The sequence below is a fragment of the Notolepis coatsorum genome, assembly GCF_963971535.1.
Source record: "Notolepis coatsorum genome assembly, chromosome: 14".
Taxonomy (NCBI): domain Eukaryota; kingdom Metazoa; phylum Chordata; class Actinopteri; order Aulopiformes; family Paralepididae; genus Notolepis; species Notolepis coatsorum.
Genome location: NC_140178.1, coordinates 47730424 through 47755190, shown reverse-complemented (window position 1 = coordinate 47755190; position 24767 = coordinate 47730424). Strand labels below are relative to the sequence as shown.

At 43.1% G+C, this 24767-nt stretch overlaps 1 protein-coding gene across 1 annotated transcript in view; it reads right to left on the bottom strand.

Annotated features, from left to right (window-relative positions):
- LOC311239764 (cytoplasmic dynein 1 heavy chain 1-like) overlaps positions 1–24767 on the bottom strand; it is a 218548-nt gene that overhangs the window by 62629 nt on the left and 131152 nt on the right. Inside the window, exons 41-53 of the mRNA XM_084328191.1 lie at positions 22612–22777; positions 21942–22105; positions 21256–21385; positions 20091–20224; positions 19866–19980; positions 18922–19083; positions 18271–18485; positions 17534–17738; positions 14443–14616; positions 11517–11636; positions 9123–9243; positions 7412–7607; positions 6046–6163 (exon numbers count right to left, since the gene is read on the bottom strand). Of these exons, the coding sequence (XP_084184317.1) occupies positions 6046–6163; positions 7412–7607; positions 9123–9243; positions 11517–11636; positions 14443–14616; positions 17534–17738; positions 18271–18485; positions 18922–19083; positions 19866–19980; positions 20091–20224; positions 21256–21385; positions 21942–22105; positions 22612–22777 (2020 nt within the window). The remainder of the gene's footprint in view (positions 1–6045; positions 6164–7411; positions 7608–9122; positions 9244–11516; positions 11637–14442; positions 14617–17533; positions 17739–18270; positions 18486–18921; positions 19084–19865; positions 19981–20090; positions 20225–21255; positions 21386–21941; positions 22106–22611; positions 22778–24767) is intronic.

Sequence of the window (24767 nt, the reverse complement as noted above, 5' to 3'; positions counted from 1 at the left end):
AACTCTAATTATATTAATAGTCTGGAGAGATGGGGCGCCCTCGTGGCGCATACAATAGTGCTTTGGACACCTACGCGGCCGTCCCGGGTTCGACTCCCGCTCCCGGTGGATAATTTGTCGCATGTCTTCCCCGCCTCTTCTCCTGTTCACCCTCTCCTCCTCTGTCGGTCATGTCTGACCATGAAAAATTAAGCTGTAAAAATGCTAAAATATATCTTTAAAAAATATAAATAGTCTGGAGAGATTGATTTATGACGTGATGTCATCTGAGGTCCGCCAGCGAATTTTTACCAGTACACACATTACAAAAACCTTTGTGAAACACTCATTTTCCATGGGATTTTTATACATTTTGGACCTGTAAGACTTCAGGCTATGGAACCATTATGTTTTCCAACCTCTGTTACTCTATTAAATTTCATTAGCACTCAGTGATTTTTCGCAGCGGACTAGGCGCTCGTCACCAACGCAAGAGACACTGGTATCGAATCCGGCTGTCAGCGTTGCCTCCGGCTTGGCCGGCCGTCATACTGGCTCAATTGGCAGTCAGCGGGAGCCGGGAGGGAAGCCGGTGGGGTGGTAATCTGGTCGTTGTAAACAGCTACTCCTACAGGTCGGTCAGGGCGCCTGCACAGCGAGGGAGGGAGATGGTGAGGGTAGTGTGACCTCCCACACGTTACACCTCACCAATGAGAGTCCGCACTGGCAGGTGAAAAGATGCTGCTGGCTGTCTCCTATGTCTCGGAGGAAGCATCCGATAGACTTCAGGGCTCCCTAGACCGACCAGTGGGGGGCACATGCGAGCAACGACCAGGAAGGGGAGGGGGGAATTGGCATCACGACTAAAATTGGGATGGGAGAAAATCACAGAAAAATAGGAGAAAAAGTGGATAAAAAAAAAGTAAATGGCCCCATTTTTGCCCGATGCTACCACTACAAAGGGTTAACCATTTCACTACAGAAGGTAGGGCTGGGCGATATAACGATAACGATAAATATCGCGATATATTTTAATAATCTATATCGAATATTGAAAAAAAAAATCGATTTTTTTATATATATATATATATATATATATATATATATATATATATATATATATATATATATAATATACGGTATATATATATATATATATATATATATTTTTTTTTTGACCTGCAACAGGGCAGTTTTAAAACCAGAGACAGTGGACAGAATTGTCTTTCTTGCCTGCAACTTAAAGTAATGGCTTTGCTTGTCCAAATGACAATACTGACCAAATTGAGATTTATTTTTCTCGTCAATTTATTTTGTTTGCCTTCTAATTTAAAATACAGTTTGAAACCTTCTGTACACAGTAGGCTATGTGTGCTAGCAGAGCTAGACTCCAGTCACGGTGCACATGTGCGGTGGTTTGTCTACCAAAAAAGCGCCAAAAGATCAAAAATAAACTAGCAGAGCCAGAACTGTTCAACTCCCCTGGAGCCACAGCCACCAGAGAAGCCGGTTTACTTTCGCTTTTAAACCAGCTGCAGCCTGAGAACTGGAGTGTGAGGGGATGTAACACTAAAGATGGCGGCAACGACAAAGAATTGCTGCAAAATAAACATACATACTGTTACAAAGGGTCAGATTAAACCGAATATATATATTTATTACTTGAGATATATTGTATAGTATTTGTATATCGTCTGATATCCCTTGTATATTCTTTGTACATATACACGGAATATCCCTTTACCTAGTACAGGCCAGACCATAATATTCGTTCTCCTATTGGACAGCGATCCCCTAGGCGCCACGGCCATACACCCCAATGTCTAGTTCAAAGTCACCGCCGAGACATGCCTGGACATGCCCGGTTCTGCGCAAGAATACGAGACAGAAATAAGGCTGGTACTAGATTGTTCACCTTACGTATAAATACGTCGCAGGTGGATACAGCAGTTAGTTAACCAATACGTGCTGTGAAGTGGGCCTGTTTTGCCCCGAAATAGAGCCTTGAGACCGCGTGCGAATTGATAGCTGAAGTGTCAGAGTTTAACGCTGTATCGTCGAGTTCGACCTATTCTATTATTAAGTAATAGTCTATTATGTATAGTGTATCGTGCGGCTACCGTTCTACAGTGACCAGCATTACCAACGTTTCATCGTACCGAGCTAGTGTGCTTATCCAGGCTGGGCGGCTTAACCTGGTGCCGTCATCCGAGGAGCCCTAGACGAGAACCGTGTGGATATGTACACTGGATAACCTACCCGACGACTACAGAGCCCTTTTCGGCTGGATTATATTTGCTTTGGTCCTGTAGCTGTTGGAGCGGAGAATCGTCTACACCCACTGTTGTGTGGGATTTACCCTGTGAGGAGCACCGTCGAGCCCGCCTCTAGTACTCTGAGGCTGGCTAGCTTTCCTCCATGCGGCACTGCATACCGGATAATAGCTGTTGTTAGTCTACGGATCAAGGGATTATTGCACTGTCTCCTGTACCTGGAGTCTCCTTATTCCTCGTTGACCCAGACTTTCTGCTACCGACAAATCCTCTCCCCTGCTGGCTTACAACCGGAGGGACCCCTTTAGTATCTCCAGCTGATCTACTAGTGTACCATATATAATTCTGATGATACAGGTGGTATTAATTATCTCCTGCGTAATATGCTCATGGACTTACGCTCTTGACCTATTCATGCACATTCTTCGCCTTACAAGCGCAACTCTCAATCTTGATAAGTAATGTAAGATAATCTTCGTGCTGCTAATAAATATTCTTCTAAACAGTATTTCTTGTGAAGCTGTGTTATTGTGGGTGTGTTCATCTCATATACCCGTGTACTGTATGGCCAGTAGTAATGTACATAACTCAGTAGTGGTTTAATGATACCATACTTATTCAATACAGTCAGGGAATTGTACCCCTCAGTTACACATACGTTGTTTATAAAAAAAAAATATATATATATATATATTAGAGCTGGGCCGTTAACAGCGTTAACGTGCTGCGTTAACGCTATACTAGTATTGCGCGATAATATAATTAACGCATTAATCTTAAAAAAAAAAAAAAAAAAAAAATTACATTTTTTTTCTACCTTTATTTACCCAGGGTAGGTTCGCTGAGCACAGATGTTCTTTTCCATTCACACCTGGGAGCTGCCCAGTACAACCACAGTTGACACCATTGGCCACTGAGCAACTCCACTGGAGCAGTTGATTCAAGCCATGTCACATAGTTCAAGTTTGAAATGATTCTTTCCGTTTTGCTCCTGAGAGTGTGCTAGATACTGTACTGTACTGGTAATATTATGTATTTGTGTTAACTTCTGAATAAAACAACTTATTAAACACAAGTACATCTTATTGAACATTATTTTGATATTTCATTACCAATTATCATAGCAAAACAGCCTTTTCAAACAGTCTGTAATGCATTTTGGAAACGGGAGATGGGCTCATGGTGTAATGGGCCACCTGGCCTGAGAAACATAAGGAGGAAAGAAAAAGTAAGGACTTACTTCTGGTCATTATTTGGGTAGAACACACATATTTTGAATGCCTTCGGCAGTTTTTTTTTAGCCATTTTAATCTAGATTAATCTAGATTAAATCCAGGATTGCAGATAGATTAATCTAGATTAAAAAAAATGAATCTATGCCCACCTCTAATATATATATATATATATTTTTTTACTTATAACAATTTCGATAATTATCGATATCGAGAAATATGATAACATTATCATATAGTTATCGCGATATGATTTTTTGCCATATCGCCCAGCCCTAACAGAAGGTTAACCCTTTCACTACCACAAATATCCATGACGGCATATTTCAACCATTAAACATTTAGTAATTTAGCTGACACTATTATTTTATTCAAAGTGACTTACAAGATCTGACAACAGGTCAGCAGAAAGGGTACAACTCTGGCAGCTAAGGGTCAGTAACATTGTTCGTCATATTAGCATAGTAGGTAATAGAGCTGTCCCCAAAGACTATTTTTGGGCTTCGAACTTCGTCAGTGTTTTTCGAACGGACGTTCGAACCTTAGTTTTTAATTATAAAAAAATATATTTAAAAATAAATTCAATTTGAATTCTTTTTTTATTTTTATAAAATATCCTCAAACTAAATCCTCAATTTGAATAAAGTGATTAATCTGATTAAATTAGTCTTTTCTTTTTATTAAATCAACTTTCTTTAAAGGGGAACTATTTTACTATTTCTTTCACTATTTGGGCACTTTTACACAATTCCTGTGAGTCTATGGAACACCTCTGTAATATATATATATTTTTTTTATTCATTGTTTTGTATTTCTAATCAAGTCCTCAAAAACAGCATTTTTCTACCTCAAGATCTCGAGCTGTTTTGAGCCTGGGCTCCTAAACCACGGCACCGTGCCGGCCCCCCTGAACATTAACATGCAGCAGTGACTATATGACATCACATATAGGCATATTTTCAGATGACTCAGTTCAGTGAGGGTGAATATTGTGAGAGGAGAATTGGAAGAATGCGCCAATATGAGAATTTTGAGACATAGATCATATTAATATAAGTTCACATAGCTAGGAAACAATGCTAAACACTCAAAAAGGCCATTTATAAGATAGTTCCCCTTTAAAGTTGTGCGCCAAACGGCGTAAGTCGTTATTGCCCGCAATGCGTTGAACGCCAACAACGGCGTAAATCGTTTTTGGGATCAATATTTCATTTTTTCGCCATGGCATTCATAATTCATCCAGCCTCCCTCCGGACTGCAGCGGCACCCTGTCTGAGATTGCAACGCCTCAATACCTCCGCCTGGTGGATGGTCGGGCGAGTTACTCACGTCAAACCGGAAGTGGCGGTCTGTGCATCGAGGAAATCCCTCCGACAGTCATATCTTGTTACATGGATCCAGACAAACACTCTAGTGCATTTGGAAACGCAATAATCGATATGATTTCGGCGTTTATTGCGCCATACAAACCGGAAATGGATCCAGGAGATTGGCGTCAAATAATTGGGATCTTTTTCCTCCAGTCTCATCGGCGAACAGTAAGAGGACACTAATGTTATTTTCAGCCCGATTGTCCATTTCCTTCTTTGCAATCAGTCTGGTCAATATATCAACCCATACTAAATAAAGCAGTTACTGACGATCAAGGAATTATAAACGACCCCCCCCCCCCCTTTCCTTCACGCATGATGAAGCATAATGTATACCGATCATATACATTTGAATTTTTTAATATAGCGTGTATAGGAAAGAAACGCCAATCGATAATCTATCATATGGGTCAGGGCCTATAACTAGCGTTTTTGGAATTACAGCAGAAAAGCTTAAAAACATACTTATATTCTCAAAGGTATTAACACAACAATGTATGAATGAAAAAATATAACGTTCCTACATCCGGAACAATAGGTAATCGATGTTGAATGGGCCATAGTAATGTCAATATAGCTATAATATTTAAAAAGTTATAGCCCTGCAAAGAAGGTAAACATCTCCATAGGGTTACAGTGCTGGCAGACTGGGTATAATGATGGGCACAATGCCCGGCGCCCAATGTGTTAATCAATATAACTCATCAGTTTCGTCAACATAAATAATCCAATAAGGGCATGGTTGGTACGAAAGTGATGGTGACGTCTTGATGGAGCGCAGAGTGCCAAGCGGATGCATATAGGCTACATCATTTATGATAAATGTTTTATTTAAATTTTTATGACGAGTCATATACTATAATAGTGTAGCCTAATCTTTATCTGCAACCGTGAAGAAAAACCCCATTGGTTTAAACAGAATGAATAGACAAATAAAAAATTATAATTTAAATAAAAAATTAGAATGTTGATTTAGAATTTGAACGCCAACATAACAAACGAAGGTCCGAACGTTCTAACGTTTGGGCTCAGCCCTAGTAGGTAATAGTAGGTAGATTCCTTAGTAGCAGAGTGCATACTAGTGAAAGACAGTAAAAGGCTAGCATGTGTATACTGTGTGTGTGTGTATATATATGTGCTTTTTACTAGAGCCCATCACCAGGGACAGGCAGCCTCTAGTGCGTTTCCTACCTGAGCAATAGCCCACTTGACCATCGGTCCGCAGGCCAGGGAGGCCCTGTTGATCTGCTCGTAGTTGTAACCCGGGTTGGACATGTAGTTCTTCTTCATCTTGTCCCGGATGGTGTCACTGAGGTATTAAGCACATCGGGTCAGAACAGATTAGAACAGCAGCCGTTGCAGCCAATACACCAAATGAAGAGAAATCAATGAACAGAAAAGAATATTTAGATTGTGTCAATGTTGTTTTTATTATTTTGGGAAGTGGGGGAAGGGTTATATTCTAGCCAGTTATCTTTATTTTGGTATTTAAACTATGGCCAGAAGTCATACCTGGCCAGCTGCTGGTCTGAACAGGCTCGTTTGATTCCAGGAAGACAATCACAGGAAGTTATGATCAGCAAGTCATTTCCACAAATCAACCCATATTTACAATGTCCCGCCCCAAAAATAAACCTACCACGAGCCTATGATCAGGTAGCAATCACGGCTGCCAGACTGATTGAGTTTGATTGGTGTATCCATTTGACAGTTAAAAGTCCAACTGAAATATACATTTTATCTAGATACCAATATTTTTGTTTAGAACATGTATGTTTTAGTGCAGATTTTGTGCACTTTTACAGTTTAATTCAAACAATGCAGCATAATGTGATACCAATGATTTTTTTTTGAAATTTATTAGAAGGATAAGCCCCTTGAGATATGCTATCTCGTTTTCGAGGGGGTCCTTAATCACAGTAGAACCATTCCACACCTGCATTGCTGCACGACAAGACAGGGCACACTTTGGGTCCCCCCCCAAATGTTTTAGAGATGCAATATTATCTCATATGAATCGATGCAACTTGGAATTTGATGTTTCATCCATTATAACAATTATTGTTTACTGCCTTTTGAATAAGACGATTCTCCCTCGGATCTCAGTTGGACTTTAAAGACAGACTCTGGGACATTCTAACACCAGTACCTCATTTCCTCATAGTTGACTATGCTGCTGATGAAATTGTCCCTGATAATAACTTGTCTGATCTTTCTCCAGTCATTAGTCTCCTCGCCCAGCAGCAGGCAGATACACTCCAGTGCCAGCTTGACCGGGGCTGGAGGGTTCATCATGGCCCGCATCTCTACTAGATTCTGCCGCTTTATAGAACTCACCGCTAGGGAGGAGCGCGTTTCAAAAGAAATAAAGGGGGAGGGGGAGAGAGAGACAGAGACACAGAGAGAGACACACACGGAGAGATGGAGCGAGAGAGAGAGACACAGACACACAGAGAGAAAGAAAGCGGGAGAACGAGACATGGGGAGAGAGAGAGAGAGAAAGAAACATGGAGAGAGACGTTTAGTAAACAGTGGTATCAAACATCGCTCTCGTCACCTGATCTCGTCAGCGGAGAAGTTGACGATGGTGGGGATGAAGTTCTCCCTCATGATGATGCCTCTGATCTGCTTCCAGTCCGTGGTGCTCTCCCCCAGCAGCAGGCAGATGGACTCCAGCGCCAGCTTCACCGCGGCAGGCGGGTTGGCCATGGAACGCACCTCCACCAGGTGCTGCTTCTTAATGGACTTAACGGCTGAGCGACGCCGAGCAGAGCACAGAGGGAGATTATGAAGAGGAGGAGGGGGGGGGGGGGGTGATCACGATGAAAGGGGGATGAGAGTAGAAGAGAAAAGACTCAAAACCTTTTTTTAACGAGGAGTAGCAGGGCCAGAGACCATGTTAGGACCACAGGGGGTGGCAGGGCCAGAGACCATGTTAGGACCACAGGGGGTGGCAGGGCCAGAGACCATGTTAGGACCACAGGGGGTGGTGTTCTAAGGGCCAGAGACCATGTTAGGACCACAGGGGGTGGCAGGGCCAGAGACCATGTTAGGACCACAGGGGGTGGCAGGGCCAGAGACCATGTTAGGACCACAGGGGGTGGTGTTCTGAGGGCCAGAGACCATGTTAGGACCACAGGGGGTGACGGGGCCAGAGACCATGTTAGGACCACAGGGGGTGGTGTTCTGAGGGCCAGAGACCATGTTAGGACCACAGGGGGTGGCAGGGCCAGAGACCATGTTAGGACCACAGGGGGTGGTGTTCTGAGGGCCAGAGACCATGTTAGGACCACAGGGGGTGGCGTTCTGAGGGCCAGAGACCATGTGAGGAACACAGGGGAATTATTCTTTTTGGATTACCTTCTAGCTAAGGTAAGAACCCCCTATGTCTATTTTACCGAACCTGAAACATGTTTCTGTAACGATCACAGTTTCTTATTTTGCCGGACATAAACCAAGCATTTTGAAACAATCGCATTTTTGGGGGTTGAAAATGTTGTGAAGGCACATGTGTATATGGTATATATACACCTTTGATTTGGGAGTATTTAGAGTTTCATGGGATCAACCAGAACGGGTTGGGCTTATTGTATAACACGTTTTATCTCGCGATCTATGGGAAAAGACTGAATTATCTAGGAAATGGGCGATGTTTAGCGTGTAATAAACTACAAACTACAGTGTGTAGAAACAAGTAGCGTCTGCCAAATGAGCCACACCATTGTCTCCACAGCTATAATACAGAACACACACACAGCTCTGCAAACATCGTGAAACACTGCGAAAGTGACCATTTGAATCTGGCCTGGAGCGGCAGAGATACGGAAAGGGTATGGCGATGAATGAGTTAAGCCCCCCCCCCCCCCCCCCCCCCCCACACACAGCCCAAATAGAATGACCCCCCCCCTCCCCCTGTAAAAAGGCCAACCAGAGATTCTTTTTCCAAAGAAAGTTGAAGGACTTCCATGTCGATAGGTCACTGATGAAAATGTTTTATTCTTCTTTTATTGAGTCTATTTTAACTTTTGCAATGATTTTTTGGTTCGGCAACCTCAGCGTGGCTATTAAAAATAGGCTGGGAAGTATCGTTAAAGTGTGCCGGAAGACCATCGGCATTAACTTAATGACCTTAGTAAATTTCTTTTACTACCAGTCGACTATCTGCAAATTTTGGCCAATCAAAGTCGACTATACAAAACCTTAGTCGGGGACAGGCCTACAGTGAACTAAGCATTGTGATGACGAAGTCTTTTGTATTGGTACTGTACCGGTCTGAGCCTCGTGGACAGCAGGCTCCACCTGGTCCAGGTCCTCTTTGACATAAAGCTGCTTGTCCTTGATCTTTTCCTGCTGCTTGTACACCGCTTCCTGGATCTCCTGACTCATCACCTGGAATCGCCATGGAGACACAAAAAGGTAAATAAGAGGACGGTTCAATACTGTAATCAACTCGTGCACCGCAGATAAGTCAAAGGATATGAAATATGAAAATATGAAAAGTGAATACATAAGATTAAAACTATTGCACCATTTTACTCTCTCATTACTGTGCATGAGTGATAATCAAACTGTAAACAAAGAGGCCTATTAACTCATTCTGCGCCAACCACGAAATATTACGCGTTTGCTCGCCAACCGTTGAGCGCCAAACACGTAATATTACGTTTTTAGATCGTTTTTTAGATTTTAATATTATATACACTCTCACAGACATGGAATAAAAAAAAATCGTTTTAGTCTTAGTCATGTCTCAAATGCTCTTTTTCATCATATTTAGTCACCTTTATCTATTTTTCGTTTAGTCAAGTTTGTCAACTACAGGTCTGAGCATTTTCGTTTTAGTCTTTTTTGTTTAGTCTCACCACTCAGTCACAGCCTAATAAGTATGTTTGTTACTGTCGTCCTGTCTGCAAACGAGTTCCTGTTAGCTAGCAAGTAAACAGTGTTGACGTTGAATAAACGTTTAGGAAGATTCTATTTTGCAAACTACATTGTGTCGTCGTTTTTGGTCAACGACATTGCATGAATAATTTCGTCACGTTAGTGTCACATGATCTCCATTAACGTGACGTCTCCGTCAGGAGAAAAAGCTTCATTGACGACCATATTTAGTCATAATTTCCATTGACTAAATTAACACTGACCTTGACTTTATCCATTTAGCCGCTATCCATCTTATACTAGTTTTATACTTATTTCATGTCTGCACTTTATGCTCTTGATCTACTAATTTTGTGCTAATTTTATGCCTGTCTTTTTTCTTTTACTGCTGTGAAGCACTTTGAGCTGCAATTCTTGTATGGTAAATGGTGCCTTTATATAAACAGCTTTTATCCAAAGCGCTGTACAATTGTTGTTCCTCACATTCACTCGCACATTCACACACCGATGGCGGAGGCGACCATGCACATCAGAAGCAATTCGATTTTAGATGACAAAATTACTTTTGATGCCAACACTGATCACATCTGTAAAAAGGCCAACCAGAGATTATTCTTCCTAAGAATGTTGAGGGACTTCCATGTCGATAGGTCACTGATGAAAATGTTTTATTCTTCTTTTATTGAGTCTATTTGAACTTTTGCAATGATTTCTTGGTTCGGCAACCTCAGCGTGGCTATTAAAAATAGGCTGGGAAGTATCGTTAAAGTGTGCCGGAAGTAGGGCTGAGCCCAAACATTCGAACCTTCATTCGTTTTTTTTTTATTTAATTTTTTTATATTTTTTTTATATTAATTCTGTTTACCAATGGGGTTTTTCTTCACAGTTGCAGATAAAGATTAGGCTACACTAATATTATAGTATTAAAAGAAACTGATGAGTTATATTCATTAAAGAAAGTTGATTTAATTGATTTAGTTGGCTGGGGCTTCTCCCTGGGCTGGGGCTGGAAAGTTGATTTAATAAAAAAGTTTGAGGATATTTAAAAAAAATAATAATAAAGAAAGTTTGAATCCCAAAAACAGGCTTCGGAGACAGCCTTAGCCGGAAGACCATCGGCATTAACTTAATGATCTGTCATGTTTATCAAGTGAGAGCCACTCAGAAGGCCATTCTAGCGGACCCTCAGCACCCTCTCTATGCAGAGTGTCAACTCCTGCCTTCAGGACGGAGGTATACCTCCCACAGAAGGGCCAAATCAAATAGATGAGATCATTTGTTCCGTCAGCTGTTGCATATTTAAATACGATTTAAAAATAAGCTTTAGGCTTAGCTGCTACTGTATAGACACTAACAAATACTGTGTTTATTTTACACCTGATTGCAGTTTTATGGTGATCTATTGTATGTTTTAATGTATATTTATGTCTTTATTGTATATTTGCCAAGTGTACTGGTTGTGCTGTGTACCATTACAGTTGCAAACCAAATTGCCCCTTGGGGATAATAAAGACTATGCAATCCAATTAGGGTTAAGTGTGGAATGTGTGGAATCGAACCGGGAACTTTCCAACTACCAGTTGACCTGCTCTACCTCCTGAGCCACATTTGAAAGGTGCTATACAAAGGTGCTTATAAAAATATATATATAAAAAAAGCCCATAGTAACAAGAGCAGGCATAGAAAAGATAGATTCGTTCAGATTGACCGATGGCGATGACAGTGACTGCTGCTTTGATTCAGTCACTGTTCATTGTGTGTTTCAGAGACGTCATGCTCACCTTCTTCTTCTCGGCCTCCTGCTGGTCTTTCACCATCTTCTTCAGCTTGTCGTTGGCCGCGGCGTTCTTCACCTCCAGCTCCTGACTCTTGATCCTCAGATCCCGACGCAGCTCCTCCACCTGGGAGAGAAGGAAGGTGAACAACAAGATCTCAGACACAGAGTGAGGGCAGCAGCACCTGGGAGAGAAGGAAGGTGAACAACAAGATCTCAGACACAGAGTGAGGGCAGCAGCACCTGGGAGAGAAGGAAGGTGAAGATCTCAGACACAGAGTGAGGACAGCAGCACCTGGGAGAGAAGGAAGGTGAACAACAAGATCTCAGACAGAGTGAGGGCAGCAGCACCTGGGAGAGAAGGAAGGTGAACAACAAGATCTCAGACACAGAGTGAGGGCAGCAGCACCTGGGAGAGAAGGAAGGTGAACAACAAGATCTCAGACAGAGTGAGGGCAGCAGCACCTGGGAGAGAAGGAAGGTGAAGATCTCAGACACAGAGTGAGGGCAGCAGCACCTGGGAGAGAAGGAAGGTGAAGATCTCAGACACAGAGTGAGGGCAGCAGCACCTGGGAGAGAAGGAAGGTGAAGATCTCAGACACAGAGTGAGGGCAGCAGCACCTGGGAGAGAAGGAAGGTGAAGATCTCAGACACAGAGTGAGGGCAGCAGCACCTGGGAGAGAAGGAAGGTGAAAATCTCAGACACAGAGTGAGGGCAGCAGCACCTGGGAGAGAAGGAAGGTGAAGATCTCAGACACAGAGTGAGGGCAGCAGCACCTGGGAGAGAAGGAAGGTGAAGATCTCAGACACAGAGTGAGGGCAGCAGCACCTGGGAGAGAAGGAAGGTGAAGATCTCAGACACAGAGTGAGGGCAGCAGCACCTGGGAGAGAAGGAAGGTGAAGATCTCAGACACAGAGTGAGGGCAGCAGCACCTGGGAGAGAAGGAAGGTGAAGATCTCAGACACAGAGTGAGGGCAGCAGCACCTGGGAGAGAAGGAAGGTGAACAACAAGATCTCAGACACCGAGTGAGGGCAGTGGTTAGGTCAACCCGGTCTGTACAATATTATAACCAATCTCCTTGGTGTATTTGGTATTCTATTGAATATTTATGACTACAGGGGTTGGCATGGTTTCAGACCATCATGATCATGAACGCATGTCAGGGGGATGGGTCAAAAACGTAAATACACATGTTCCCGAAGGCTCATAAGATAATTTGACTACATAATGTGTTCTCTATGCAACAGAGTGAGAAGGCAATTAATTGCAAGCACAGCGGTTAACAACAATTACTCTGGGGACGCAATACCACCTCTTCCTGGGAATTGAGGGAAAAGCGAAACTACAGTAATTTTATAAGTAACTATAAGCCGCGCCTTTCCCCCCCATTTTTCGACCCTGCGGCTTATATAACGGTGCGGCTTATATGTGACTCGACGTGACCAAACACGAAAATGTAAAAATCAAAATATTGCTTTTTTTACTGCATTTTTTCTTTTTTAAAAAAATCTTTTTCGCCCTCCTTTTTCCGATTTTTCTCCCATCCCACTGTTAGTCGTTATGCCAATTCCCAACCCCCTTCCTGGTTGTTGCGCGTGCGCACCCCCCCCCCCCCCCCCCCCCCCCCCTACTGTTGGTCCGGGAGGCCGGAGACTGTCACATGCTTTCCTCCGACACATGTGCAGCCAGCCGGCAGCCAGCCTGGCAGCGCAGATTCTCACCGGGAGAGTGTAACGTGTGGAAGGTCACACTACCTTTTAGGCTTGGGCGGTATAATTTTTTTCACACCGTCATATTTTGATGACATAATACCCCGGTATACGGTATATGACGGTATGACTTTCATTTTCATCACCGGGGGGGGGGGCAACCCGTGTTACCAAGTAAACAAATCATCGTTAGCTCTCAGTCTCAGAGTGGTAGTCAGAAGCCTGCACCGTTAGCATGTAGCCTAGCCATGGCAGAGTATTTGATTCCTTAAGGACTCAAAATTGCCTGGGTTTTGGTCATATGCTCCCGAAATGCTCGCGCTGTTTGGCTACTTCCATGTGCAGTGAAAACTACTCGAATGCTTTATAACCTAGTCATTGATTTAGTTCTGGGTAATCTAAGATTAGCCGCAGAGCTAACGCTAGTTAACGCTAGCTAATTAAGCTCACAGAAAGAGATAAACAGCCGACAGCGGATAGTACAGGACGGTACAAATACAATAAAAAAGCGGGTGGGGGCTGTTGTGTAAACCTTGTACTCTTTAGTTCACATATAATAAGAGACGGATTATTTGCTTGCTCCACTAGTGCACCACAACAACACACCAACTCTCGTCACAACGCTTTACGGTATTTTCACAGCAGTGTCGCAACATTACCGTAAAACGTGAACACCGTTGTGACCCACTCGCTTCACTAGTGAGGACTGGTCTCGCCCTCTGCTGGCACGTGTGTGCACTACACTCAAAACTCTGTTTCACTGTAAAAGAAACTGAAGCGCATCTGTGATTTTGACGGTGACGGACGGTATTGATTTTCAATACCGTCGGGATTTCTAAATACCCTGGTATACCGTAATAACGCCATACCGCCCAAGCCTACTACCTTTCTCCAGATACTACCCTTGCTGTGCAGGCGCCCCGACCGAACTGTAGGGGTCGCTGTCCACAACGCCCAGGACCCACCCACCATGAGTTAATTCTTGTTATTTGTCCAACAGCATTGTGTCCCAATGCTGGTGGGAAGACTGTAATTAAACATTAAAACACCTGCGGCTTATAGTCCAGTGCGGCTTATATATGTACACATCATTCAATTTAGCTGCTGCGGCTTATATTCAGGTGCGGCTTATAGTGCGAAAATTACGGTATGCGGCACTCGAGTCACACATGAGGGGTCAATGGACATGACTACAAAGTAAAACAGCAGAATCTCCCTCTACCTGGTCGACAGTCTCCTTGATCTTGCGGAGACCGACGTTGAGGTGCATCTGCTGCTCCTCCAGCTCGCTGCGCTTCTCGTTGAACAGGTTGGCGTAGTGGTTGATGAAGTCCAGGTATTGGCGCGGGGTGATGGCCATGGTGCGGCCGCCGCGCTTAGCCAGACGGGTGTTAGCCTGAGGGGATTAACATCAGGTAATATGATGAGAATACTACACAGGTGTTAGCCTCAGGGGATTAACATCAGGTAATATGATGAGAATACTACACAGGTGTTAGCCTCAGGGGATTAACATCAGGTAATATGATGAGAATACTACACAGGTGTTAGCCTGAGGGGATTAACATCAGGAAATATGATGATTTATTCTTGAGGTCATAATTAGATTAAAAATTAATTCTCGATTCAATACATACATATATTTTATAACGTTAAATCCATTGGCGTTTCGTCCCTACACATGCTACAGTTAAAAATCCAAATGCATATGATCGGTATTATGTTCCATCATGAATGCGTGAAAGGGGGGGGGCGGGTCGTTTGTGATTAATTGATTGCCAATAACGGCATTCGTTATTACCACAACATACACTGAACTGGGGTATGGCTATGAAATCCTTGCACGATCAAGCTGAAATTGACGTCAAATTGCTCTTACCTTTGGCCGGGTGGATTCCAAAAAGAATTTTCCAATTATTTGATCGCCATCTAGTAGATCATAAGTCCATTTGGCACACGCCATAACGCTATACAGCATAATGAATCCGGCGTCCCAAAAAGTATTCCATGCAATCTGGTGAAGCCCTCGCTTCAGGCTAACAGAAAAGTCCGCCCGGAGCGTTGTCAGTAGGGATGTCCCGATCAAATTTTTTTGCTCCCGATCCGATCATGTGATTTTGAGTATCTACCGATACCGATCTTTCCCGATCCGATCAAAAAAATTATTTAATAAAAAGATTATTTTTTTCCCATCCCAATTTCTCACATTACATTCACCCTGAATGTTGACGTTATCCAGGTGAAAAGTTAACTTCATTCAAGTGAGGCATTGCAACCGGAGTAATCTAAAAACTCTGCCTCCAACCTGCTGCTTCATGAGCAATGGCGCCATCGTCTGTAAAAATCAGGTGACTGCAAGTTCTGCAACTAGTGGATGTCCCGCATCCTTGACATAAATCATTTGATGTATAATTAAATCAAAGGAAATGTGTTTGTTTTGGCAAAATTCTTCTGCTCTGTGTGACAATAAATAGATGAATGATATGCAATTTAAAACCAAAACTAAGGCCTCAGTATGAGTTTAAGACGTGAACATGGTCATGTTTGTTGAATTGAAAAAAAAAAGAAAAAAAAAAAAAAACCTGATTTATTTATTTTTTTTGTCCCGATCTTCTGAAAATCACGTGATCGGCCCCCGATCCCGATCCCGTGATCGGATCGGGACATCCCTGGTTGTCAGTGTGACACCAGGTCTGCAACAGAGGTTACTGCATTCTCGAGACAGCGCCACTACCAGGATCTGGCCGGTACTGCACCTTCGGAGTCCCAATATGCCTTTTCCAGCCAAAATACAGCTCTGTGACATGAAATAGGATATTAATATCGAAAAAAAGGAAAAACGACACAGATACGTAGATCTACGTTTCCGGCAATCAACCGCTGGGCCACAGAAACGAGAATCTACGTTTTTGGCAACCAAAGGGTTAAAGGCCCTATAATGTTTGTAATTTCCTGGAAAATGAAAAAGATTTATTGGATGTGAATTTTTTATTTGATTTGACATTTACAGCACATTGCAACTCTGCCTCTTTAAGTAAATTGAACAAATGTTCAATGTTAGCTTGCTAACTAACGTTACGTAACATTGCTAACTTATGTTGCCAACATTAGCTTGCTAGCTAATAGGTCGAGTGTAATGCACATTCAGCACTATTGGCTGCTGTAAGCACCAATCAATATCCACAAAAGGTCCCTCGCCTGGCTTCCCGTTTTTACAGGAAACGCATGAATATGTGGACTCAAATAGCATTTCACTTTAACAATATGAAACATACATGCAAGTAACATGTTACTGGTTGTCTTTTGCAGTAACAAGGAATTTGTGAATTTGAATCTGTGGAGATAGAGTGGCGATTCTTATGTGAAATAGATGTTCTTTTCTCGACAGCCCTATTGGTTATTACCATATTTCCCATACATGTAGGCCTATATTAGTGATAAGACATTCACAAACGATTTGATTCTTTCGAACGGCTCTTTGGTACGGACTAATGGTTAGTCATACCGGAAGCCGGAACGCATTTCAGGGCGGAATTCCAAAAACTGCAACATTGTATCCTTCACTTCACTCGTGCTCCCTCAGTTACTTCTATTCTGCATCGAACATTGTACATATGTCTATACTGAAACTGTGACCTCTATTTTTACTTCTATTTTACATGCTATACTATTTTATTTCATACTTATCTTGTCTAGCACAGTCTCTGGAGCGTAACAGTAAGAAGCATTTTGTATAAAAGTATTCTGTACTTCTGTATGACAACTATTAAAGAAACTTGAACTTGACAAGCGCAAAATACAGTTTCTTTTCATCTGAAATTGCAACCATTGCAACAAGCCTGATTAATTTACAATCTCATTTCCCCTTCTGGCTTATATAACGTGATAAGGATATACACGTTTTTAAATGTTTTAATGTAAGAACGAATTGGTGATGTTTTTGGGGACAGGATATGGTCGAGGACAGATGATTTGATTAACCTTAGTCTTGTCACATCATAGACCTATATTTTCATTCGAACATTGGTGGACACTTAACACACTCCATGTTGGATATCATACATACATCTTAACAATTTGAGGGCATGTTATCAGGGGCTTTAACTATCTAAGTTTGAATCTGATCCAAATCATTATCCTAGTGATTATTCCACTGATAAACCAAAGATTTTAATAAAAAAATCTTCTGAAAGATTTTAGGCTCTTTGAAAGGAATAGAGCCAAAAGATCCAGCTCCCTTCAAAAAGAGCCATAATTCCCATCACTAGCCTATATAACCGGCTGGCCAGCAGCTGCTGAAGTGAAAACCCCACCTGGTGCAGCGTCTGGTGCACGAACACACATCCGTTCACGATGGCCTCACGGTGAGTGGGCGGCTGGGGCATCTTGTCGTAGATGACAGGCATGTAGTCTGGCACCTTGTAGTTGGGCTTCTCCAGGTCCAACTTGATGGTGAACTCCTTGCCCACCTGGTACAGGGCCTCAGTGGACCAGTCTCCAAACCAGTTCAGCACGCACCTGGCTCAGGGAGAGAGGGTGCCGTTAGTCAGCAGGACGAGCACAACTTACTAGGGCTGTACTTAAACTTATTGAAAGGAAGTTCTTCTTTGGCGATGCAATAGGCCACATTCATTTTCATCTTAACTTCACAGAGTTTCGTTTCGATTGTTCGCTAGGAATTATGGGATTTGGTGTTGGATGTATGGACTCTACGCAGACATGGTCTTTAATCGCATGATAGACTACAACTACCAAGTAGAATAGCGTGGCCCAGGCCCATTGATTCACTTCACACGCACTTTTTTTCACACACACACACACACACACACACACACACACACACACTATCGCACGGGTGCTACGCAGTAAATTCATTCATCGCACAGACAGATTTTTTCATAGCACGTGTGACATAATGTCACTGTACAGCCCTGTATAAGGGCTGGTTAACAAAATGAGATACCTTTATGGTATCAATCAAATTGCTTCAATACAATCAAGTATATACATTTGCGACTCTCAGAATGCCCGGGGAAAGCCATCTTCCCACCTGTTGAAGAGGGCAGGGGACGTGGCGGCCCGGTCCTTCAGACCCTCTGACGAGGGGTTCATGGTGAAGACCACGTGGAGGTTCCTGATGACCTGGCTGGTGAACCACTTGTACAGCTCCTCGTGAGTGTCCAGCATCAGGCCCTCCTTCTGAGCTCCCTCCTTGCACCCCGTCATCAGGGTGGCGTACTCGTCTCCTTCAAACAGACCGGGCACCTGGGGAGGGCAGGGAGACACATCCGCGTTAGGACAAACAACCCGGGCACCTGGGGAGGGCAGGGAGCGTTAGGACAAAAAGGCCGGGCACCTGGGGAGGGCAGGGAGACACATCCGCGTTAGGACAAAGCACTCCAACCTTGTGTGGTCCCCATTGCAAGATAAATGGTAAATAACATGGTAAATGGTGCAGCTTTTATCCAAGCGCTTTACAATTTAGTTCCTCACATTCACTCACACACCGACGATGGAGGCAACCATGCAAGGTGCCAACCTGCTCATTGGGAGGTTAAGTGTCCTGCTCAAGGACACATCGACACGCTGCCCGAGAGAAGTGAGAATCAAACTGTTGCCCCCATGACTACTAAATTATATTCAGTAGTTATTCTAAGTGTGCTTTCAGACGGAGCGACTGAGATGGACGGTGTGTGTTTACCTCTCCGTTGGCCAGCAGAGTGTTCATCCTCTCCAGGAATCCAGAGTCCAGCACGTTGGACTCATCCATGATGAAGGCGATCTTCTCGTTCTTACAGCCGGAGCGACGCAGCACCGTGCGCAGGTCCTCGTCAAAGTCCTCGCCTGTGTACTTCCTGTGAACCTGGAGACACGCACACACACTGTTCAGCGCTGATTTGGGGCAATCACACGAATACAATTCTGATCATATTCACGTTTAGAGAACACTAGCGCCGTCTTAAATACTTCAAAGCTTCATTCGATGGGCACGGGATTCGAACGGGAAAATTAAATTCGAATATATTAAAAGAAATGGTATCCCCCCCCCCCCACCTGCAAAATCGTGCGCCTCCAATGCAACGAACGTCATACGCCTCATTAACTCTGCCTCTCTTTGTTAACTACAATAAGCAATGCCGTTTGTTATTTAAGATGAGGTCGGACTCGGCACTGACAGATGTGTTCATTGTGCTGCTTTCATAAAGCCTCAAACGGCTTACAATATTTCATAAAAGGAAAGTGTTTCGTTTGTCTAAGATTTTAACTTTACAGCACCGACAATTCTCTATAGTCTTTTTTATAGTGTCCCGACCCATATAATGTCTTAATAAAAAATTAAGTAGAATTCTGCCTTTGTCTCTATTAACTACATATAAATATTTATATAATTGTTTGCTTTATAGACGAAGGTTGCAACATAATTATGTAATGTAATTGGCTGTGTAACGGAGAGCAGCCGCTCAGGCAGCGCAGCTCCCGACCCATTATTCATTTAATGAATGAATCCAATCCACTTTATAAAGCACATTTAAAAACAACAAAGTTGACCAAAGTGCAAGTCCCACAACATAACAAAAAAATCAAATCTCGGCCCGAAGCTTCGACGGCCAGAAAAACTTCGAAGGTCAGCCCTAGAGAACACACCTTGATCTGGTAGACACTCAGGCCATTCATCCAGGCTACGAAGCGAGACAGGGTGGTCTTCCCTGCACCGCTCACCCCAATGAGCAGGAGATGGCCCTGGGGCTGGCGGAAGATTCTGTAAACGGGACAAAATGGAATTGTAAGTTTCTTTCCCAACTTAAATAATCCCTTTTCAAGTTTGCCACAGATATAGAGCAGTAAAGAGGCTGTAGGGCTGTTCCTCACCGGTCAATTCTGAGGACGTGGTCCAGCACCTCGTTGAAAAGCACCAGAGGAACATCCAGCTCCTCCTCATAGAAGACCTTCAGACGGGCCTTCACATAGTCCCTCAACTCCTCCTGGCCTACGGGGATATAGTCCTGCATGTGGAGAGAGACCCAACAAGGATAGATTCATGGTTCACTTTGAACCAATACATGGAATTCGGTATCTGTACCCAATGGTACCTTTTTTGGTTCTCAACTCTCTGTAATAACAAAAAGTCCAAACTTCTCAATTTCAACATCATTATTTATTTAGAACATTGTTATAACACACCTGACAAAATAAATCGCATGATCATGTATTATGTTTTTAAATGTTGAAATATCAACATTATCTGGCCATCCTCAGTAAATATTATCACTCCTCTGACCTCGTCTGATCTTTCCAAAGATGGGACAGTAATATATATATATTTGTGGAAAAGGCTCCCTCTTGTCTAGCATATTACACTCTTATACTAAACATGTAAAGGTAGAGAGATTGGTACCGATTGATCTAGCGTGAATTAGTACCCATACTCTGTACTTGGGTACTAAAGTAAAGTACTTGTCCTTTGTTTCGTTGTACTCATACTGTACCTATACTTGATATAATACCCACACTTTAGCGAGATGCTAGGTCATAGTAGTTAGTCAAGTCAAGAGTTTTATTTGTCACGGCATACAAGCATACAGTGAAATGCGGGTGGTCATGCCCGCAGCGATTGTGCAATAATACAAGTAATACAAATAAGACATAGAATGAGACATAACAGGTATAATGTACATAAAGTTTACAAAAAGCATGGTAAGACATGCTAAGGTCCTGCGATAGTGCAATACAGTGATAGCTACGGATGAGGCACTGGGTCTTATGTACACTACTATACAATACAATATACAGTTATACTATATATCCTTATGCTATCTTGCTATATCCATCTATTTACTATACAAGAACCACTCCCGTTCTTCATTGTGTAAATAGACCGTTGAGTGTGTGCGTGTGCAGCGTGTGTGTTCGTGCTAAAGTGTCTGTTAGTGTGTGAGCGTTTACAGTATGTGTGTTGTGTGTGTGCTCATGTGTGGAGAGTTCAGTGTTCAAGACTGATGGCCTGGGGGAAGAAGCTGAGCCGAAGTTATCTTACCTTGGAGAGCCAGTTGCTGTAGAGTATGGGTCTGGTGAGAGCCTTTTCCCGCTCGATGTTGGGGAAATGTTTGAGAGCGACTACGTCGATGTTCTCATCCGTCCAGCGCCTCTCGTCCTCCCCCACCAGTCTGAGAGGTGGCGAGGCACACAACAGTACGTCAAAGCATTACTCATACGCTAACCTGTATTCAACACCATTGGAAAGAAATATTAGTTTTTTCCTTTACCCTCAATCTGACCAAGTCACTAAATACTTCATGGATTTAGTTGGTGGTAAATTGATAAGTTTCCCATTTTAAGGAAATTGTGGGTTTAATATTTCTCAAAGGCTGTAACAAAATGTAAATACATCTACAATGTGCAAAGTATCCAGTACCGCACACAAACAATACATATATTGTACAAGAGTGATATTCCTTTTCCAATGGCGATTAGTATGGTTTTTGCACTCCCGATGAATGAGATCGCCCAATAAATAAACTGATGTAATTTGAAACAAAATAAGACACATGCTCCAACTTTTTACTTCGACCCTGAAACTACAGTAAGAATATGGTGGCTCTTGGGAAAGCCAAACTGTCATGTGCCTCTTACCCCTTTCACTACCACACTACAGACGGTTAACCTCTACGGTCTGTAGTGTGGTAGTGAAAGGGTTATGTCTGCACTACCCTTCCCACCCACCTGTCCTGGAAGAGGCGGAGAGCCTCGTGGGCCCAGATGCGGATGAGGCCCTCCACGGGCAGCGTCTCCAGGGGCCGCAGGGCCTCGAAGATTCCCCTCACCCAGCGGGTCATCTCTCTGGGGGAGTAGATGTAGTGCGGCTGGAGGTCCTGGGTGAAACGTTCCTGAAGGAACGACAGAGGCAGGTTGTGAGATATTACATGGATAAAACACCCTGTTCCTGTGTATACTGTACCTACTCATAGTATATATATATATATTGTGTTGTTGACTATATTTATTGTAACGTATAATATAAGTCCCTCATCTGCACATTTGATTACACCGTTTACTTGCTCATATTCAGAGTTAATCATATTGTTTACACTGCTAATTTTAACTGTACTATAATTGGATTGCCTATATTATGTCTTCTACTAGTACCCTGCCCATACCTGTACCCCCCCCCCCCCCCACCACCACCCATACTGCTATGACACTTTAATTTCCCCAAAGGGATCAATAAAGGAATATCTTATATTCTAGTCTTCGTGACTCGAAACTCCTGGTCACGGACGACAGATTTGCTGATCGTCACAACTGTGGCCGTTTGCCACGGTGTAAAATACGTTTCTTACCTGAGACATGGTGTAGAACTCCACCATGCCACAGTGTAAAATACGTTCCTTACCTGAGACATGGTGTAGAACTCCACCATGGCAGCGGTGAGGGGCTCAGCGTAGGTGCGCAGGGTGGGGATGAGGCGCAGCATGGCACGGTTGAAGGTCCCGTAGATCTGCGTGAGAGAGGCGGGGCCTGGGTAGTCCACGTAGACCACCGGGACATGGCGGAGGAACCTGGACACATGTTAAAGAACAAGTCTTTATTTGTTAAAGAACAAGTCTTTATTTGTTAAAGAACAAGTCTTTATTTGTCATGCAGATTAACACACACATGCGAGATGGGCGACACACAGGAACACACGCATGCATTGGGTCGCCAATGAAATGTCTCTGCGCTTGACCCATCCCGTCGTCCTTCCCCCCAAGGGCAGCAGAGAGCAGACATGGGCTGCGCCGCGGGGCAGCGCCCGGGGACCAATCCAAGTGCTCCTGCCCGCCTTCGTCAGAGACACGCAACAGTGTTAACAATCTTTTCTGCATGTTTTTCCATTGGGTTAATTTCTTCTGGAGGGGAAACCCTTGCAAGCACGGGGAGAACATACAAACTCCACACAGAAAGGCCTGGGTACCTGGCAACCCAAACCCAGGCGACAGTTAACCACTACACCACCATGCCGTCTACAGCATGACATCGCCAAGTCAAACTGCAACACGGTAGAAGATCCGTTTTCTAAATGTCAGTAAGTCTTTTTGATGCTAAGATAATGCCTTAATGTTTTGTATCACTCAGAAATTAGGTTTGCTATAAATGCTCCCTTTTCAACACATCACTGTGACTTGTACACATCTGTAAATAGGCCATCGTTACACTCTCTACAAGAAGGTTTACTAAATGTCCCTTGGTCTGACCACTCCTTATTTGATACACGTGTTAATTGTCATCTACTCCCTATAACACCAGAGCTGCTCACCATATCTCGCTAAATGTTCCCTGTGTTAACACTTCCTTCGGTCAATCCTTCTTCCAATTAGCTGCTTCCAGCAGTTGGAACAAGATGCAAAAGAGTTTGAAACCCAGCATTTCTTACCTGACCCCTAGACGATTGCACCTAATGGGTCTCAGACCGGACTCTCGATGCTCCTCGTGTTCAAACGATGCTATTGGTACATATATGCATATGTATTGGGAATGCCCTCCTGTCAAGACTTTCTGGGAAAATGTCACCACTCAATTATCAGAATTTTTGTCTCTGACCATACCGACACTGCCTTCTGTATTGTTGTTGAATGATGTTTCTCAGTTATCGACCTCTGTACATGTAAAGAGACTCATTTTGGCGGGTCTTACGGCTGCCAAAAAGATGATAGCGTCACGCTGGATTCAACCGGATAAAATGTGCCGGAAGGTATGGATTCTCGCCTATCTCGATGTGATTTATCTAGAGATATCCACTGCACGAATTTTAGGTGTTAACGAAGCCAGCATAGCAGTCTGGGTAGCTGTGTTGGATAAGATAAAGGAACGCAGATAAATTTGGAATTTTCGGATGCTGAATGAAGTAGTGGATGTATAGTCCAAGTGGGGGTCCTGAGGGGGGGGGGGGGGAGAGCGAGCAAGAGCCCATGTATTGTATTTATTATTTTTATGTCTTTTAATCTACTTTCATTCCGATTTAATTACTGGACTGTCATTATTGTTATTATTTCTGTTATTGTCCTGTGATTTATCGTTGATTATTACCGTTATTGTATTGTTTGTCTCGTTTAATTTTTTTTTAAAGGGGGGGGGGGGAATAAAAAACATTTGTTCAAAAAAAAAAAAAAAAGATTTCAACTGTAATTTCTGCATCATGTATGCCCCTTTGTAATTTTATTTGGTTGTTCGTTTGATGTGCATTTTAATAATTTCCCTTACCTCTGTGATGTATGTACCATCCTTCCCCTTTCACCCTTCGAGGGGACTTTTTGTCCTCTTGCCAGGCCGTCATTGTAAATAAGAATTTGTTCTTAATCGACCTGCCTGGTTAACCTCTTAACAATTTAGCATAAAACACCCGTGGATTGCATACTGAAAGTAAATTGGAAGCTGTTCGGGAACCATTTGTAGCAGATGCACAAATTTGGCCTCTTTTGAAAGGGAACAGTTCTCTACCACAACAGGACCAGAGAAGCACTCTGAGTGCTATTGTCATAGAGTTAACAGAGGTTTGAACACACTGAAACG